A 16,579-nucleotide genomic window follows, 5' to 3' on the forward strand; every position below is an offset into this window, starting at 1 on the left:
ATATACTGTACGTTATGAACACAAGACACACTGTTGCCCTCTGGCAGCTGATAGACACCTCTCATTTGGACAAGATTAGAATCATCTTGATCATAGTTTTCATTCTGCAGGACTTCAATTAGAGACAGTAACAGTTATGTGCAATACTCATTACTCAATACTCATTACTCAATGGTCATTACTCAATGGTCATTGGTCATTTCTCAATACTCAATGGTTATTGGTCATTAGTCAATACTCAATGGTCATTGGTCAATACTCAATACTCAATGGTCATTGGTCAATACTCAATGGTCATTGGTCATTTCTCAATACTCAATACTCAATGGTCATTGGTCATTACTCAATGGTCAATACTCAATAGTCATTGCTCATTGCTCATTACTCATTGCTCATCCCAATGTGTTAGTCTGCTTACACACACAACGTGTCAGTGCTGATAGAAATCCACATCTGCCTGCTACTGAGGGATCAGTCACACACATGGTTAACCCAGTGAGCTAGGCTAAGAGCTCCCATTCACCCTGTTTATCCCTCACCTCAGAACAGATGAACACACACCCGTTTAACCGTTCCTGTTCCCCAGCAGGGTTAGCCCTGTGTGTGGTATAAACACTCCTGACCCTACTGGATGGTGGATGGATGGATGGATGGATGGATGGATGATGGATGATGGATGGATGGATGGTGGATGGATGGATGAATGGAGGGATGGATGGAGGGATGGATGGATGCTGGATGGATGGATGGATGGAGGGATGGATGGACGGTGGATGGATGGTGGATGGATGATGGGTGGATGGATGGATGGATGAGGGATGGATGGATGATGGATGGATGGTGGATGTTTGGATGGATGGTGGATGGATGGATGGATGATGGATGGATGGATGGATGATGGATGGATGGTGGATGTTTGGATGGATGGTTGATGTTTGGATGGATGGTGGATGGATGGATGGATGGATGGATGAATGAATGAATGGAGAGATGGATGGAGGGATGGATGGATGATGGATGGATGGATGATGGATGGTGGATGTTTGGATGGATGGTGGATGGATGATGGGTGGATGGATGGATGGATGGATGGGGGATGGATGGATGGGGATGGATGGATGGATGGATGAGGGATGGATGGATTGGGATGGAGGATAAAGGGAGGGCATGTTGGGGCTAGGATGGAGTCATGAGGAGGAGAGGAATCCCTATCTCTTCCCACCCCCTGGAGAGATGATGGATACACACGGCATCCCTCCTTCCCCAGCCTGGGGAGGAGGACAGCAGATGGTTAGAGATGGGAGATGGAGGGATAGAGGATGGATAGAGTAGCCACTTTGGATTGGCCTTGAGAAATGATGGGAGGATGATAGAATGGGAGAGGAGGAGGGGAAATCCCCCTCTATCTCTCTCCAGGGAAGAGGGCTAGTATGCTCTGAGCTGTTCAGTGTAACCTGGCTCAGTGTGGTGACCTGGCTCAGTGTGGTGACCTGGCTCAGTGTGGTAACCTGGCTCAGTGTGGTAACCTGGCTCAGTGTGGTGACCTGGCTCAGTGTGGTGACCTGGCTCAGTGTGGTAACCTGGCTCAGTGTGGTAACCTGGCTCAGTGTGGTGACCTGGGTATCCTGGCTCAGTGTGGTGACCTGGGTAACCTGGCTCAGTGTGGTGACCTGGCTCAGTGTGGTGAAGTTATAACTTGAAATAATCTATGCAAACGTTGCCTTCTCTGACTCTCTCTTCCACTGAAACTGGACTGGGCCTGTCATCAACCCCAAAGATCCTCTCTTCCACTGAAACTGGACTGGGCCTGTCATCAACCCCAAAGATCCTCTCTTCCACTGAAACTGGACTGGGCCTGTCATCAACCCCAAAGATCCTCTCTTCCACTGAAACTGGACTGGGCCTGTCATCAACCCCAAAGATCCTCTCTTCCACTGAATCTGGACTGGGCCTGTCATCAACCCCAAAGATCCTCTCTTCCACTGAAACTGGACTGGGCCTGTCATCAACCCCAAAGATCCTCTCTTCCACTGAAACTGGACTGGGCCTGTCATCAACCCCAAAGATCCTCTCTTCCACTGAAACTGGACTGGGCCTGTCATCAACCCTAAAGATCCTCTCTTCCACTGAAACTGGACTGGGCCTGTCATCAACCCCAAAGATCCTCTCTTCCACTGAAACTGGACTGGGCCTGTCATCAACCCCAAAGATCCTCTCTTCCACTGAAACTGGACTGGGCCTGTCATCAACCCCAAAGATCCTCTCTTCCACTGAAACTGGACTGGGCCTATCATCAACCCCAAAGATCCTCTCTTCCACTGAAACTGGACTGGGCCTGTCATCAACCCCAAAGATCCTCTCTTCCACTGAAACTGGACTGAAACTGGACAGCAGCCCCACTATTTCATATCAAGTCAATGAATGACAACACGTTGTTTTGTGTGGCTTTACTCGCCGTTCACACTGGATTGTTGGCATGGTGATGAGCTTCAATGCGTTGTCTAGTAAGAGAAGTGGTAGGAACCATGGCGATGAGGATCAATTCTAGCAAATCACTGTAGCCATATTCTCCCACACAAAATATGGATTTGAGAGGGAAAGGACTTGATTGGTTTTACAATATGTGTACTATTTGCAACCAAAGGCTGTATAGACATGAAATAAAATTAGCTAATTAACGTTTGTATATGTCTAATGCAATTTAGCGTTTAGAACGACAAGGCAAAAGCAATCAGAATCAAATGAAAATGCTTATTTCAGCTAAGTAAAATTATACGACAGTAAATCACTGATACTCAAGTGATTGCCATTTCCCACAAAATCCCCACAGCACCGTCGAAATCTAGGCATTCAGAGCTTTGCTCGGTGTCAAATTTGAGTTTTTCCCAGTTACTTTACGCCTTTACCTCAATTCTTCCTTTCTGGTACATTTACACAACAGTAGCTGACCAATAGTATTTGCATTTCACTCATAAATTCTGATATAACATGTTGTATTTGTACCACATTTAGGCACATTTCTACCGCTTCGGCTGCACTGTCTTTGGCTTCGCTGTCCTCTCCGTCTACTCTTTTACCCGCCAACCGGGTTGTGGCCTCTTCCTCTTGCCGGTCTAGCATGTTGATGTTAGTGTCGGTGGCACTGGTACTAGTACTAATACTAATACTACCGAATAAGTCGGTTCATTTTTTATATTTACTTGCATTTGAGTGAAGACTTTTGACTTTTGTCTCTTAACTTTTCAGCCCCACTCTTACGTTTTTCACTCTGCTTTTCCATTTTCTATTGTAGCTAGTTTTCGAGCTGTCAGTGTCAATGTGAGTGTGAGCGAGACAAAGGGGGCGGGGTTAAGGGTTGCATAGACATTCGTTTGGAATAGACCAACGGGCCTGGGGGAAAGGGGGGGGGTTGGCCCGTGTCGCTCAAACTTCTGCCAACTTTTTTATTAGTAGTAAAAAATGTATAAGGCAGGCAGCCCACCGGTCCAATTCTCCCAGTGCTCCCGGTGGCCAGTCCGCTACTGTCCTGGTCTGAATCTAGCATGGATTTATCCTCTGTTCTGTCTGTGCATAATGCCTTGCTTGGCTGTAACAGAAGCATATTGTAGTCACTCTGTGATGATGGGGGGCTTTTTAAGGCCCCTCAGCCCAGGCCTCGGCCCCTAATGCATTCTAATGCTGCTCATTACAGTGACATCTCTCCATGAATAATCATCACTCCTTCTCCAGATAGAGAAGAGAGACAGAAAGGGAGAGAGTGATTTAGTATTTGACTCCACCAACCGTCAATTAGCTTGTCAAAGACACAAATCTAATCAACTGCTCATCCTGCTAATGAAAAGAGACCCATCGTCTCTCTCTCTCTCTCTCTCTCTCTCTCTCTCTCTCTCTCTCTCTCTCTCTCTCTCTTTCTCTCCCCTCTCTCTCCCATCGTCTCTCTCTCTCTCTCTCTCTTTCTCTCCCCTCTCTCTCCCATCGTCTCTCTCTCTCTCTCTCTCTTTCTCTTTCTCTCCCCTTTCTCCCACCGTCTCTCTCTCCTCCCTGCTAGATGGAAAAGATCCATAATGCATTGCAGTGTCTGTTAATTGCATGCATTGTGTTGCAGTAGATTGTTCCCACAGGGTTTCCCTGTTCCATCACCACATCAGCAGGGGACAGACTATATTATTTCAGGACCAGTGACAGTTAGTTGATGTACTGTCTATTATGAACTGCGGCCGAGCCGGTCATGCAGTGAGATAACACTGCCCCTCCCTCCACTTTATTTTCCCATTGGCTGGCGATTACTTTTTCAGCGTCTGTAATTGGATAGCACTGTATTCATGTAGCAACACCAACCCACTGAACTCATCAGTATAGTTTGTACCAAGGGTCTGGCGTACCTGATAACTCACTGTATTCTGATCATGCCTTGATGTATGTAGATAGGGATAATAGCTAAGTTGTCAGTATTCACAACCGCCCCTAAATACTTAGCTACATATATATGGATTGCCACAAGACGCTGTTTCTTTCTCTCTCTCTCTCTCACACACACACACACACACACACACACACACACACACACACACTGGGTTGCACACACCGAATCCCTCATATCAGATCTGCCCGGGCATTGCCTTGGCAGCGGGCCGCGGCTGGCGTGATGACCTCACCCGGCCAAAACGGGGCGAGCGCGGGGAATAGCTTAATCTAATTGGCTGGCAGCGGATCGGCATTATCGCGCGCCATTGGGAAGCTTCCTCATGACAGCCATGCTGAGTGGGTTTTTAATCAGGGCCGGTTAACAAGCCCTCTAACTAAGACCCTACACACCGCCCTGGAGATAGCACTGTACTGCTTCTGATCCAGATTAAGGCTGCGTCCCAAATGCTACTCCCTGGTCCAAAGTAGTGCACTATATATGGAATAGGGTGCCATTTGGGATGCAGCTCAGACCCTTGTGTTTTACACCAAAGTCAGATGAATTAGGAATATACTGTAGAGTTATTATCATGTGAAGGAGAGGGGGTTTCATGCTCAGTGCGTGGTGGAGACTTTAACGCACTGCATTATGGGCCTTCTGACTAATTAGGCTGCATGGACAGACAGACAGCTGCTGGCATTAATAGAGTTATCAGCAACACAGTGTCATTCAGAAAGATTTATCACACTAGCTTTTTGACTGTAGGACTAATAACAGCAGTGCTGCTAAACACCATGATAACCAATTGGATCATGAATCTCCTCTCCCCTGTAACTGTTCCCCGGGTCAGCTCGTTGCTGCAAATGACAATATGACCTGGTAAAGTAAACTCTTAGGAAGTTGGCGTCACGACGCTAAGATATCAGCCTGTCTATTGTTGTTAATAATAAGTATTCCTGTTTTGTCTTTCTTTTGCCCAGATCACTCCGCTGCGGGGGCCTCGGGAAGGGGGCACCCTGGTAACCATCCGAGGGGAGAACCTGGGCCTGGACTTCAGTGAGATCCAGGGGAACGTCAGGGTGGCCGAGGTGGACTGTACCCCCGTCCGCGAGGGATACATCCCCGCAGAACAGTGAGTACACGGTCACGGTCATTCCAAATCACAGGCTGACCACAGACCCCGGTGCAAACTCTTAGACATAAGGTCATCTGAGTCATACACAGTCACTACTGAATCACAGTCACGTTCTCTCTGACCGCACCTCAACCACACCCCAACCACAGAACAACCCCTCAGGCATAGGGTCATGTGATTCAGTGAGCCTGAGAGAGTGTGACTGGGAGGTGACTAAAGCAGTAAGCAGAAACGAGGTGTGCTGTACAATCAGTCACTAAGATACCAGAGTAAGTGGAGAGGCTTGGTGGAAGGTCAAAGTCACATCTCAAAGTTGGCATTTAGATTGTGATGTGTTTGGACAAGAGAAAGGCCACGTCAGATCATAACAGACCACCCTAATCAAGATTTCATAGACATAGACACACACACACACACACACACACACACACACACACACACACACACACACACACACACACACACACACACACACACACACACACACACACACACACACACCTTTATCAAGTGAGCTTTCCATTGAACTCCACTAGACAGTTTGCTGCAGTGCTGTTGTGTGAGTTCATTCTGCTGTGCAGCACTGCTTTTAAACCATCCAGCAGAGAGGGGCTTTATGAGAACCCACCTAATCCCAGGTTAAGACTTGAATATAATAATGTGTTATCTGGCAGGGATTTGGAGGCCCCATGCTGCCAACTCCCTGCCAAAACCTCCATTCATATTCATATGACCTTAACAAGCCTTCCTCCTCTATTCACTACCTCAGTATTCACTACCTCAGCGTTCCTATAGAGAAGGGCTGGGGAAGAAATGTGTAAGTGTGAAGAGCTAGGTTTGGTGAGAAGCCGGTTTAAACACTTTCAGCAGTTTGAGTTCATTTGATGTGTGGCACTGACCTGTCATTGTGTTAAAGGTGTGCGTTAGACTTTGTTACATTTTTCAACCAAAATGTCTATTCTGTATTAAAACCATGAGAATGAGAAAGAGGAAATTAAGCAATGCTGTGTGTGTGTGTGTGTGTGTGTGTGTGTGTGTGTGTGTGTGTGTGTGTGTGTGTGTGTGTGTGTGTGTGTGCGTGCGTGCGTGCGTGCGTGCGTGCGTGCGTGCGTGCGTGCGTGCGTGCGTGTGTGTGTGTGTGTACATAACTGCATTGTAGAAGCATAATGAATCATCAACACCTCCTCCTGTTTGTAGGATAGTGTGTGAGATGGCGGTGGCAACGCCGAGCCAGTTCGCCAACTACGTGGAGGTGTGTGTGGGGGGTGTGGGGGTCCGAGAGTGTCCAAAAGAGTTCAGGGCCGTATACTCCAAGTACTACTACTTCGTGGTGAGTAATGTCTGTCAGACCAACAGATTGTAGATGCAGGATGTGTGTGTCTACCATATGAAGCATAGAGAACATACTGTATATTTTTTATCATGTTTTTTTTTAAACATACAGAGGTTTTGGTTGGAAAAAGTCATTATAGAATATAGATTATAGAATGTATGTAGTTCACTTAGTTAGTGATCTAGCAATATCTAGGCTATGTAATTGATTTAATTCTGACATTGTATTCTATGTAGACTCTGTTGTTTGTATGTCTCACTGTGTCCTAAGAGCTGTACTCATCACTTCCCTACATAGAACACTAGTGTGAGGAGACAGGCAGTTCTTAATGACTCCAGGGGGGAAATGGACCAGGAAGGGCCATAAAATCTGCTTTCTACACACACACACACACACACACACACACACACACACACACACACACACACCCCGCACTCTCCCTGTGTACACACTTTATCAAACATTAAGAGCATGTCTCTCACCCACTGAAATACAGCCTAATCGTTAGCAATATGTGCTTATTTTATGCAGCGATATCAATTTAACACACACACATTAAGGGGAGCTTTATTTCTTTACAGGCCCATATAACAGGATTACATCATGTTAGGTTAGATGTTGTACCATGAAAATACACTGATTATAAGATTATTATGAGATTATTATGAGATTACTACAGAGCAGATAAACTGTTGCGAGATTTATACTTCAACTCCTCCGCTTGTTCCTGTTCTGTTCTCAACCTGCGATGTGATTGGTTGACATGATTTTTGTCGACGCATCTGATTGGACGATCTTTGACCTTGACATTTGATCCCTAGGTCACCAGACTGATCAGCCTGAAGCCCAGCCGAGGGCCCGTCTCCGGGGGAACCATCGTCAACATCACCGGTAGCAACCTGGACGCCGGGAGCAACGTGTCCATCATGTTCAAGGACCAGAAGTGCACCTATCACAGGTAGGCAGGCGGGAGGGGCCAATCAGATTATTGGCCAATAACATTATCTATCACAATTATCTCTGAGTCTGATCTGTTTGTTACTCAAGAGTGGACCAGGGGCATTGATTTTTGTACAGAGCGAGAGAGCGAGAGAGCGAGAGAGAGAGAGAGCGAGCTAGGGGGGGGGTCACGTTTGGGCAATCAGATTATCTATCACATCTATTCACACCTATCTCTGAGTCTGATCTTCTGTCACTCAAAAGGCGATCAGCTGTGCATGTTGTCATCCTCTGGCCCTGTGGTCAAAATCCATTAAGACTTCTGAAAGACTTCCTGATCCCTAATCAATAACGTCTATAAACATCAGACCGTGCCAACGGCTTCCGCCGATGGCGCCATGAGAACCCCCAATAAAGCTAAAGGACGAGATCCCTGCTGGCTGCCTGGCAGAGAGATGTCTTGAGGAAAAAAGCCCAAACATTCCTAAACTTAGAAAAGTGTCTTTGATTCTACTGTTGTTATTGTTGATTTGAAGAAGGATTCTGGGAAGTTTTCATATGAACACCTGATGACATTTCCCCTTCATTGTTATATTCAGATGCACCGTAGTCTAGTCCATTATCATAACGTCAGCTACATTGTAGCATAAGTTGGTTACAGGTCATAGTTGTACTTTAAGGTAGTAGTAGGGCAGACCGGTGAGACCATTGAGGTATAATACTTCTCTCTCTCTCTCTGCCATAGGAGGGGCGGCCAGTGGATCACGTGTCGCTCCCACGCCTCGCTGCAGGGATATGGAAACGTCAGTGTGTCAGTGACGGTGGACAAGGCCCGCATCCAGAAAGACTTGAAGTTTGAGTACGTGGAGGACCCCACTATCATCAAGCTGGAACCTGAGTGGAGCATCTTCAGGTGAGACGACAGGGGAGCAGGAAATGGGACCATTCGGGCAATTATAAAAACCAATCGTAAGTGTGAGTGTGACCAAGCAAGCCATGGTGGTGCCGCTCCCTCTCTCCCCTCTCTTCCACAGTGGGCACACACCTGTGACCGTGACCGGCACCAACCTGGACATCATACAGAGCCCCCTCATCAGAGCCAAGTACAACGGTCGAGAGACGGTCAACGTGAGTAGACACCTCTAACCAACGGTCAATAGCCTCAACCCTTTACACACTCGTGGGAACTAAGGTGAAATCCCAACAAGAAACCAATGAAAATCCTCCAGATATGTTTTCTGGAACGGAGAGCGATGTATGGCCAAGGAATGCACTCATAGAACAGAGAGACAAAGAGGTTGTATTACAGTAGATTCCAATAAGTATTCCTACACCCCAGACAAAAATCCTTGTTTCCCTGTCTCCCTCCACCTCAGAAAGAGAAAGCCCTGTTTTCCTGTATCCCTCCACCCCAGACAGAAAGCCCTGTCGCCCTGTATCCCTCCATCCCAGACATAAATGCTGTTTCCCTGTATCCCTCCACCCCAAAAAATAAACTCTGTTTCCCTCCAACCCAGAAAAATAAATCATTGTCCCCTGTATCCCTCCACCCCAGACAGAAAACCCTGTTTCCCTGTATCCCTCCACCCCAGACAGATTTGTTTTACCCTGTATCCCTCCACCCCAGACAAAAATTCCTGTATCCCTCCACTCCAGACATAAAGCCCTTTTTACCTGTATTCCTCCAACCCAGAAAGAAAATCAGTTTCCCTGTCTCCCTTCACCCCAGAAAAAGAAAGTCTTGTTTCCCTGTATCCCTCCACCCCAGAAAGAAAGCCCTGTCACCATGTATCCCTCCACCCCAGATGATGTTTCCCTGTATCCTTCCACCCCAGACAAAAACCCTGGTTCCCTTTTTCTCTTCACCCCAGAAAAATAAATCCTTGTCTCCCTCCAGCCCAGAAAAATAAATCCCTGTTTCGCTGTATCCCTCCACCCAAGACAGAAATCCCTGTTACCCTGTATTCCTCCACCCCAGATTCTGTTTTCCTGTATCCATCCACCCCAGACAAACTCCCTGATGCCTGTATCCCTCCACCCCAGAAAAAGATATCCCTGTTTCCCTGTATTCCTCCACCCGATAAAGAAAATCTGTTTCCTGTATCCCTCCACCCCAGAAAGAACATCTGTTTTCCTGTATCCCTCCACCTCAGACAGAAATCCCTGTTTCCTGTATCTCTCCACCCCAGACAGAAAGCCTTATTTCCCTGTACCCCTCCACCAAGACAGAAATCCCAGTGTCCCTGGTTCTCTCCACCCTAGACAGAAAGCCTTGTTTTCCTGTATCCCTCCACCCCGACAGAAATAAAAAGATAATGAGTTTCAACGCGAGGTGAACCATACATAAACCAAACTATCAGATTCCCCCTGGAACCACCGTACCCATGGGAGTTCCCTAACCAGCCCTGAGACCTGATCTGAGGTCTGATTGAAAGGCATGGGGAGAGACAAAAGGCAGTAATGCTATCTTCCTGGTCCATCGAAGAGACCGCCACCGTTCTGCAGCTGTGATCCAATAGAATAAGCTTAGGGAGCCATTGTTGCTCCAAGTACAGATGGCCGCACTTCAAAAGCCCCCTTGAATCAAAACCCGGTATATTCGGCAAGTTAATTTGCCACGTCCCAGTTTCTCATTTTCGGCTATGATCTTTGCAATCATTTTGATACTGCCTGGGCGATATTTAAATATAACCATGTTTGTTTTGAAAATACTTGTCCGCTTCCCCACTATCTGGCCAATTCACTCTCACACACAAACACACAGCTTTCTCTGCAGTTATAGACGTGTGACGCAGGCGCCGACACCGGGTCAGCCGCACCCCCCGGGATTTGTCTGTTTTGATGTACCGCCGTCGTGAGGAACCAATTAAAATGGCAGGTTTTGCTCAGAGGGGGATTTGTTTGCGTGGCGGACCGTGTAGCAGAGGTTACAGTGGAGATGTGAAATGCCTCAGAGAGATTCTCCAGGTGGGAAAGTTTTGCTAGAGGCCCTCATCGTGTGTTCTGCCACCTATCACACTGTTGATTTTCTCCAAGTCGGTTTTCTACAAGAGACAGAATATTAAAGAGAGAGAGATATAGTGGCCCAGAGAGAGAGCAAGAGAGAGAGAGATACAGAGAGAGAGAGAGAGAGAGAGAGAGAGAGAGAGAGAGAGAGAGATACAGAGAGTTAGTGAGCCAGAGAGAGAGACTTAGTGAGCCAGAGAGAGAGATACAGAGAGAGATACAGAGAGAGAGATACAGAGAGAGTTAGTTAGTGAGCCAGAGAGAGAGACTTAGTGAGCCAGAGAGAGAGATACAGAGAGAGATACAGAGAGAGAGAGACAGAGAGAGATACAGTGCCTTGCAAAAGTATTCATCCCTCTTTGCGTTTTTCCTATTTTGTTGCATTACAACCTGTAATTTAAATCGATTTTTATTTGGATTTCATGTAATGGACATACACAAAATTGTCCAAATTGGTGAAGTGAAATGACAAAAATAACTTGTTTCAAAAAATTCAAAAAAATTTAAATGGAAAAGTGGTGCGTGCATATGTATTCACCCCCTTTGCTATGAAGCCCCTAAATAAGATCTGGTGCAACCAATTACCTTCGGAAGTCACATAATTAGTTAAATAAAGTCCACCTGTGTGCAATCTAAATGTCACATGATCTGTCACATGATCTCAGTATATATACACCTGTTCTGAAAGGCCCCAGAGTCTGCAAGCTCCCTCACAACGCCAGGACAGCGGAGTCAATCACCACCTTCCGGAGACACCTGAAACCCCACCTCTTTAAGGAATACCTGGGATAGGATTAAGTAATCCTTCTAACCCCCCCTACCCTCCCCCCCAAAAAAGATATAAATGTATTATTGTAAAGTGGTTATTCAACTGGATATCATAAGGTGAATGCACCAATTTGTAAGTCGTTCTGGATAAGAGCATCTGCTAAATGACGTAAATGTAAATGTAAAAATGCAACACCACTAAGCAAGGGGCCCCACCAAGCATGCGGCACCATGAAGACCAAGGAGCTCTCCAAACAGGTCAGGGACAAAGTTGTGGACAAGTACAGATCAGGGATGGGTTATAAAATATTATCCTAAACTTTGACCATCCCACGGAGCACCATTAAATCAATTATAAAAAAATTGAAAGAATATGGCACCACAACAAACCTGCCAAGAGAGGGCCGCCCACCAAAACTCACGGACCAGGCAAGGAGGGCATTAATCAGGGAGGCAACAAAGATAACCCTGAAGGAGCTGCAAAGCTCCACAGCGGAGATTGGAGTATCTGTTCATAGGACCACTTTAAGCCGTACACTCCACAGAGCTGGGCTTTACGGAAGAGTGGCCAGAAAAAAGCCATTGCTTAAAGAAAAAAATAAGCAAACACATTTGGTGTTCGCCAAAAGGCATGTGGGAGACTCCCCAAACATATGGAAGAAGGTACTCTGGTCAGATGAGATTAAAAGTGAGCTTTTTGGCCATCAAGGAAAGGCTATGTCTGGCGCAAACCCAACACCTCTCATCACCCCGAGATTATCATCCCCACAGTGAAGCATGGTGGTGGCAGCATCATACAGTGGGGATGTTTTTCATTGGCAGGGACTGGGAAGCTGGTCAGAATTGAAGGAATGATGGATGGTGCTAAATACAGGGAAATTCTTGAGGGAAACCTGTTTCAGTCTTCCAAAGATTTGAGACTGGGATGGAGGTTCATCTTCCAGCAGGACAATGACCCTTAGCATACTGCTAAAGCAACGCTCGAGTGGTTTAAGGGGAAACATTTAAATGTCTTGGAATGGCCTAGTCAAAGCCCAGACCTCAATCCAATTGAGAATGTGTGGTATGACTTAAAGATTGCTGTACACCAGCAGAACCCATCCAACTTGAAGGAGCTGGAGCAGTTTTGCCTTGAAGAATGGGCAGAAATACCAGTGGTTAGATGTGCCAAGCTAGAGACATACCCCAAGAGACTTGCAGCTGTAATTGCTGCAAAAGGTGGCTCTACAAAGTATTGACTTTTTGTGGGGGGGTGAATAGTTATGCACGCTCAAGTTTTCAGTCTTTTTGTCTTATGTCTTGGTTGTTTCACAATAAAAAATATTTTGCATCTTCGAAGTGGTAGGCATGTTGATACAAACCCCCCAAAAAACAATTTTAATTCCATGTTGTAAGGCAACAAATATGAAAAATGCCAAGGGGTGAATGCTTTCGCAAGCCACTGTATAGAGATACAGAGATACAGAGAGAGAGAGAGAGCTAATGATGCAGAGAGAGAGTTAGTGAGCCAGAGAGAGAGATACAGAGATAGTTAGTGAGCCAGAGAGAGAGAGTTAGTGAGCCAGAGAGAGAGATGCAGAGAGAGTTAGTGAGCCAGAGAGAGAGAGTTAGTGAGCCAGAGAGAGAGAGATGCAGAGAGAGTTAGTGAGCAAGAGAGAGAGATGCAGAGAGAGAGATACAGAGAGAGAGATACAAAGAGAGATACAGAGAGAGCGATACAGCCAGAGAGAGAGTTAGTGAGCCAGAGAGAGAGATGCAGAGAGTTAGTGAGCCAGAGAGAGAGATGCAGAGAGAGTTGGTGAGCCAGAGAGAGAGAGATGCAGAGAGAGAGATACAGAGAAAGATACAGAGAGAGAGATACAGCCAGAGAGAGAGTTAGTGAGCCAGAGAGATGCAGAGAGAGATATAGAGAGAGATACAGAGAAAGAGATACAGCCAGAGAGAGAGTTAGTGAGCCAGAGAGAGAGATACAGAGAGAGAGATACAGAGAGAGATAAAGTCCCATATCTATTGGGTGAAATACCACAGTGTGCCATCACAGCAGCAAGATTTGTGACCTGTTGCCACAAGAAAAGGTCAACCAGTGAAGAACAAACACCATTGTAAATACAACCCATATTTATGTTTATTTATTTTCCCTTTTGTACTTTAACCATTTGCACATCATTACAACACTGTATATAGACGTAATATAACATTTGACATGTTTTTATTCTTTTGGAACTTCTGTGAGTGTAATGTTTACTGTTAATTGTTTATTTCACTTTTGTTTATTATCTACTTCACTTGCTTTGGCAATGTTAACATATGTTTCCCATGGCAATAAAGCCCTTAAATTGAATTGAATTGATACAGAGAGAGGGGGATACAGGGAGAGAGTTAGTGAGCCAGAGAGAGAGATACAGAGAGAGAGAGAGCTGAAAGAGAGAGAGAGAGAGCTGAAAGAGAGAGAGAGGCGAGCCTTTTTCTAGGGAAATGAAGGTGAACGTAGGCTAGTTATCTCTCAGTGAGTCTGCACCATCACACCAGAACAGATCAAAGACCCATTGTGCCGAGGAAAGAGACACCGCTCCAACTGTTCCACTGATTTAGGCCTCCTTTGAGGTGAACACTCAGATGTGTCTGCACTCAGTAGGTGGCGGCCACGTTGAATGGATTAGATGCCATCTCTTCCAGGGCTCTGACTGAAATGTAAACCTGTGATATGAAAGGGACCATAATGACTGCAGACTGACTGCAGACCTGCAGTGGCTGGCCTCGGGAGGTCTGTCTGCAAGGGCCTGTTAGGTAGAGTTGTTTCACACCGACTTCTATGTACTGAGAAGTGAATGCAGTGAAGCCCAAAACATGTATTTGAAACAGGAGGTTAGTTGCACCTTAATTGGGGAGAACGGGCCTGTGGTAATGACTGGAGCGGAATCAGTGGACTGGTATCAAATGCAATTCCATTAGCTCTGTTCCGGCCATTATTATGAGACGTTCTCCCCTCAGCAGCCTCCTGTGATATTTAGTACATAGTAAAACATGGCTCTGGTGTAGCCTAGCTAGGAACCGTACTGAATATGAGTCGTGAAGCATGCTGAGAACATACATAGATACAATCACACATTCGGCTAATGCATTTAAGAGTTTCTTTCAATTGAATGCAAATAACCTTTTTGATGCCATCCCCAATGACTTTACCACGCCTCTGACCATGTATCAGTACTAACATAACGCCTCTGACCATGTATCAGTACTAACATAACTCCTCTGACCATGTATCAGTACTAACATAACGCCTCTGACCATGTATCAGTACTAACATAACTCTATTACTGACCATGTATCAGTACTAACATAACTCTATTACTGACCATGTATCAGTACTAACATAACTCTATTACTGACCATGTATCAGTACTAACATAACTCTATTACTGACCATGTATCAGTACTAACATAACTCTATTACTGACCATGTATCAGTACTAACATAACTCTATTACTGACCATGTATCAGTACTAACATAACTCTATTACTGACCATGTATCAGTACTAACATAACTCTATTACTGACCATGTATCAGTACTAACATAACTCTATTACTGACCATGTATCAGTACTAACATAACTCTATTACTGATCATGTATCAGTACTAACATAACTCTATTACTGACCATGTATCAGTACTAACATAACTCTATTACTGACCATGTATCAGTACTAACATAACTCTATTACTGACCATGTATCAGTACTAACAAAACTCTATTACTGACCATGTATCAGTACTAACATAACTCTATTACTGACCATGTATCAGTACTAACATAACTCTATTACTGACCATGTATCAGTACTAACATAACTCTATTACTGACCATGTATCAGTACTAACATAACTCTATTACTGACCATGTATCAGTACTAACATGACTCTATTACTGACCATGTATCAGTACTAACATAACTCTATTACTGACCATGTATCAGTACTAACATAACTCTATTACTGACCATGTATCAGTACTAACATAACTCTATTACTGACCATGTATCAGTACTAACATAACTCTATTACTGACAATGTATCAATACTAACATAACTCTATTACTGACCATGTATCAGTACTAACATAACTCTATTACTGACCATGTATCAGTACTAACATAACTCTATTACTGACCATGTATCAGTACTAACATAACTCTATTACTGACCATGTATCAGTACTAACATAACTCTATTACTGACCATGTATCAGTACTAACATAACTCTATTACTGACCATGTATCAGTACTAACATAACTCTATTACTGACCATGTATCAGTACTAACATAACTCTATTACTGACCATGTATCAGTACTAACATAACTCTATTACTGACCATGTATCAGTACTAACATAACTCTATTACTGACCATGTATCAGTACTAACATAACTCTATTACTGACCATGTATCAGTACTAACATAACTCTATTACTGACCATGTATCAGCACTAACATAACTCTATTACTGACCATGTATCAGTACTAACATAGCTCTATTACTGACCATGTATCAGTACTAACATAACTCTATTACTTACCATGTATCAATACTATCATGTATCCGTGTATCCGTCCCACTATAAAATAAATATACTATAATGACATAAAATAGCATAGTTGGACATACTCATCACCCTGTGCCCTCTCCTCTCTGCCAACAGATATGCCAGGTGTTCAGCCCCACGTCCATGCTATGCCAGGCCCCAGAGCTGCCCATCAGCTTGAGCAGGCAGAGGGAGGTGCCAGCGCGGCCCGATGAGTTTGGCTTCATCCTGGACGACGTGCAGGCAGTGCTGGCCCTCAACAACACGCCGTTCATCTACTACCCCAACCCCGAGTTCGAACCCCTCCATGTGTCTGGGGTGCTGGAGCTCAAGCCTGGCTCCCCCATCATACTGAAGGTGAGACTTCTCTCTCTCTCTCTCTCTCTCTCTCTCTCTCTCTCTCTCTC

General features: G+C 45.2%; 1 protein-coding gene across 1 annotated transcript in view; it reads left to right on the forward strand.

The window, feature by feature from the left end:
• The window catches only part of LOC115191181 (plexin-A4), a gene marked incomplete at its 3' end in the record, with an annotated part of 28,071 nt that extends 11,542 nt beyond the window's left edge, over positions 1 to 16,529 (forward strand). Inside the window, exons 4-9 of the mRNA XM_029749117.1 lie at positions 5,386 to 5,537; positions 6,738 to 6,870; positions 7,695 to 7,831; positions 8,558 to 8,725; positions 8,847 to 8,940; positions 16,290 to 16,529. Coding sequence (XP_029604977.1) covers positions 5,386 to 5,537; positions 6,738 to 6,870; positions 7,695 to 7,831; positions 8,558 to 8,725; positions 8,847 to 8,940; positions 16,290 to 16,529 — 924 coding nt within the window. The remainder of the gene's footprint in view (positions 1 to 5,385; positions 5,538 to 6,737; positions 6,871 to 7,694; positions 7,832 to 8,557; positions 8,726 to 8,846; positions 8,941 to 16,289) is intronic.
• Between the last annotated feature and the right edge of the window lie 50 nt (positions 16,530 to 16,579).

Source organism: Salmo trutta, unplaced genomic scaffold, assembly GCF_901001165.1.
Source record: "Salmo trutta unplaced genomic scaffold, fSalTru1.1, whole genome shotgun sequence".
NCBI classification, from domain to species: domain Eukaryota; kingdom Metazoa; phylum Chordata; class Actinopteri; order Salmoniformes; family Salmonidae; genus Salmo; species Salmo trutta.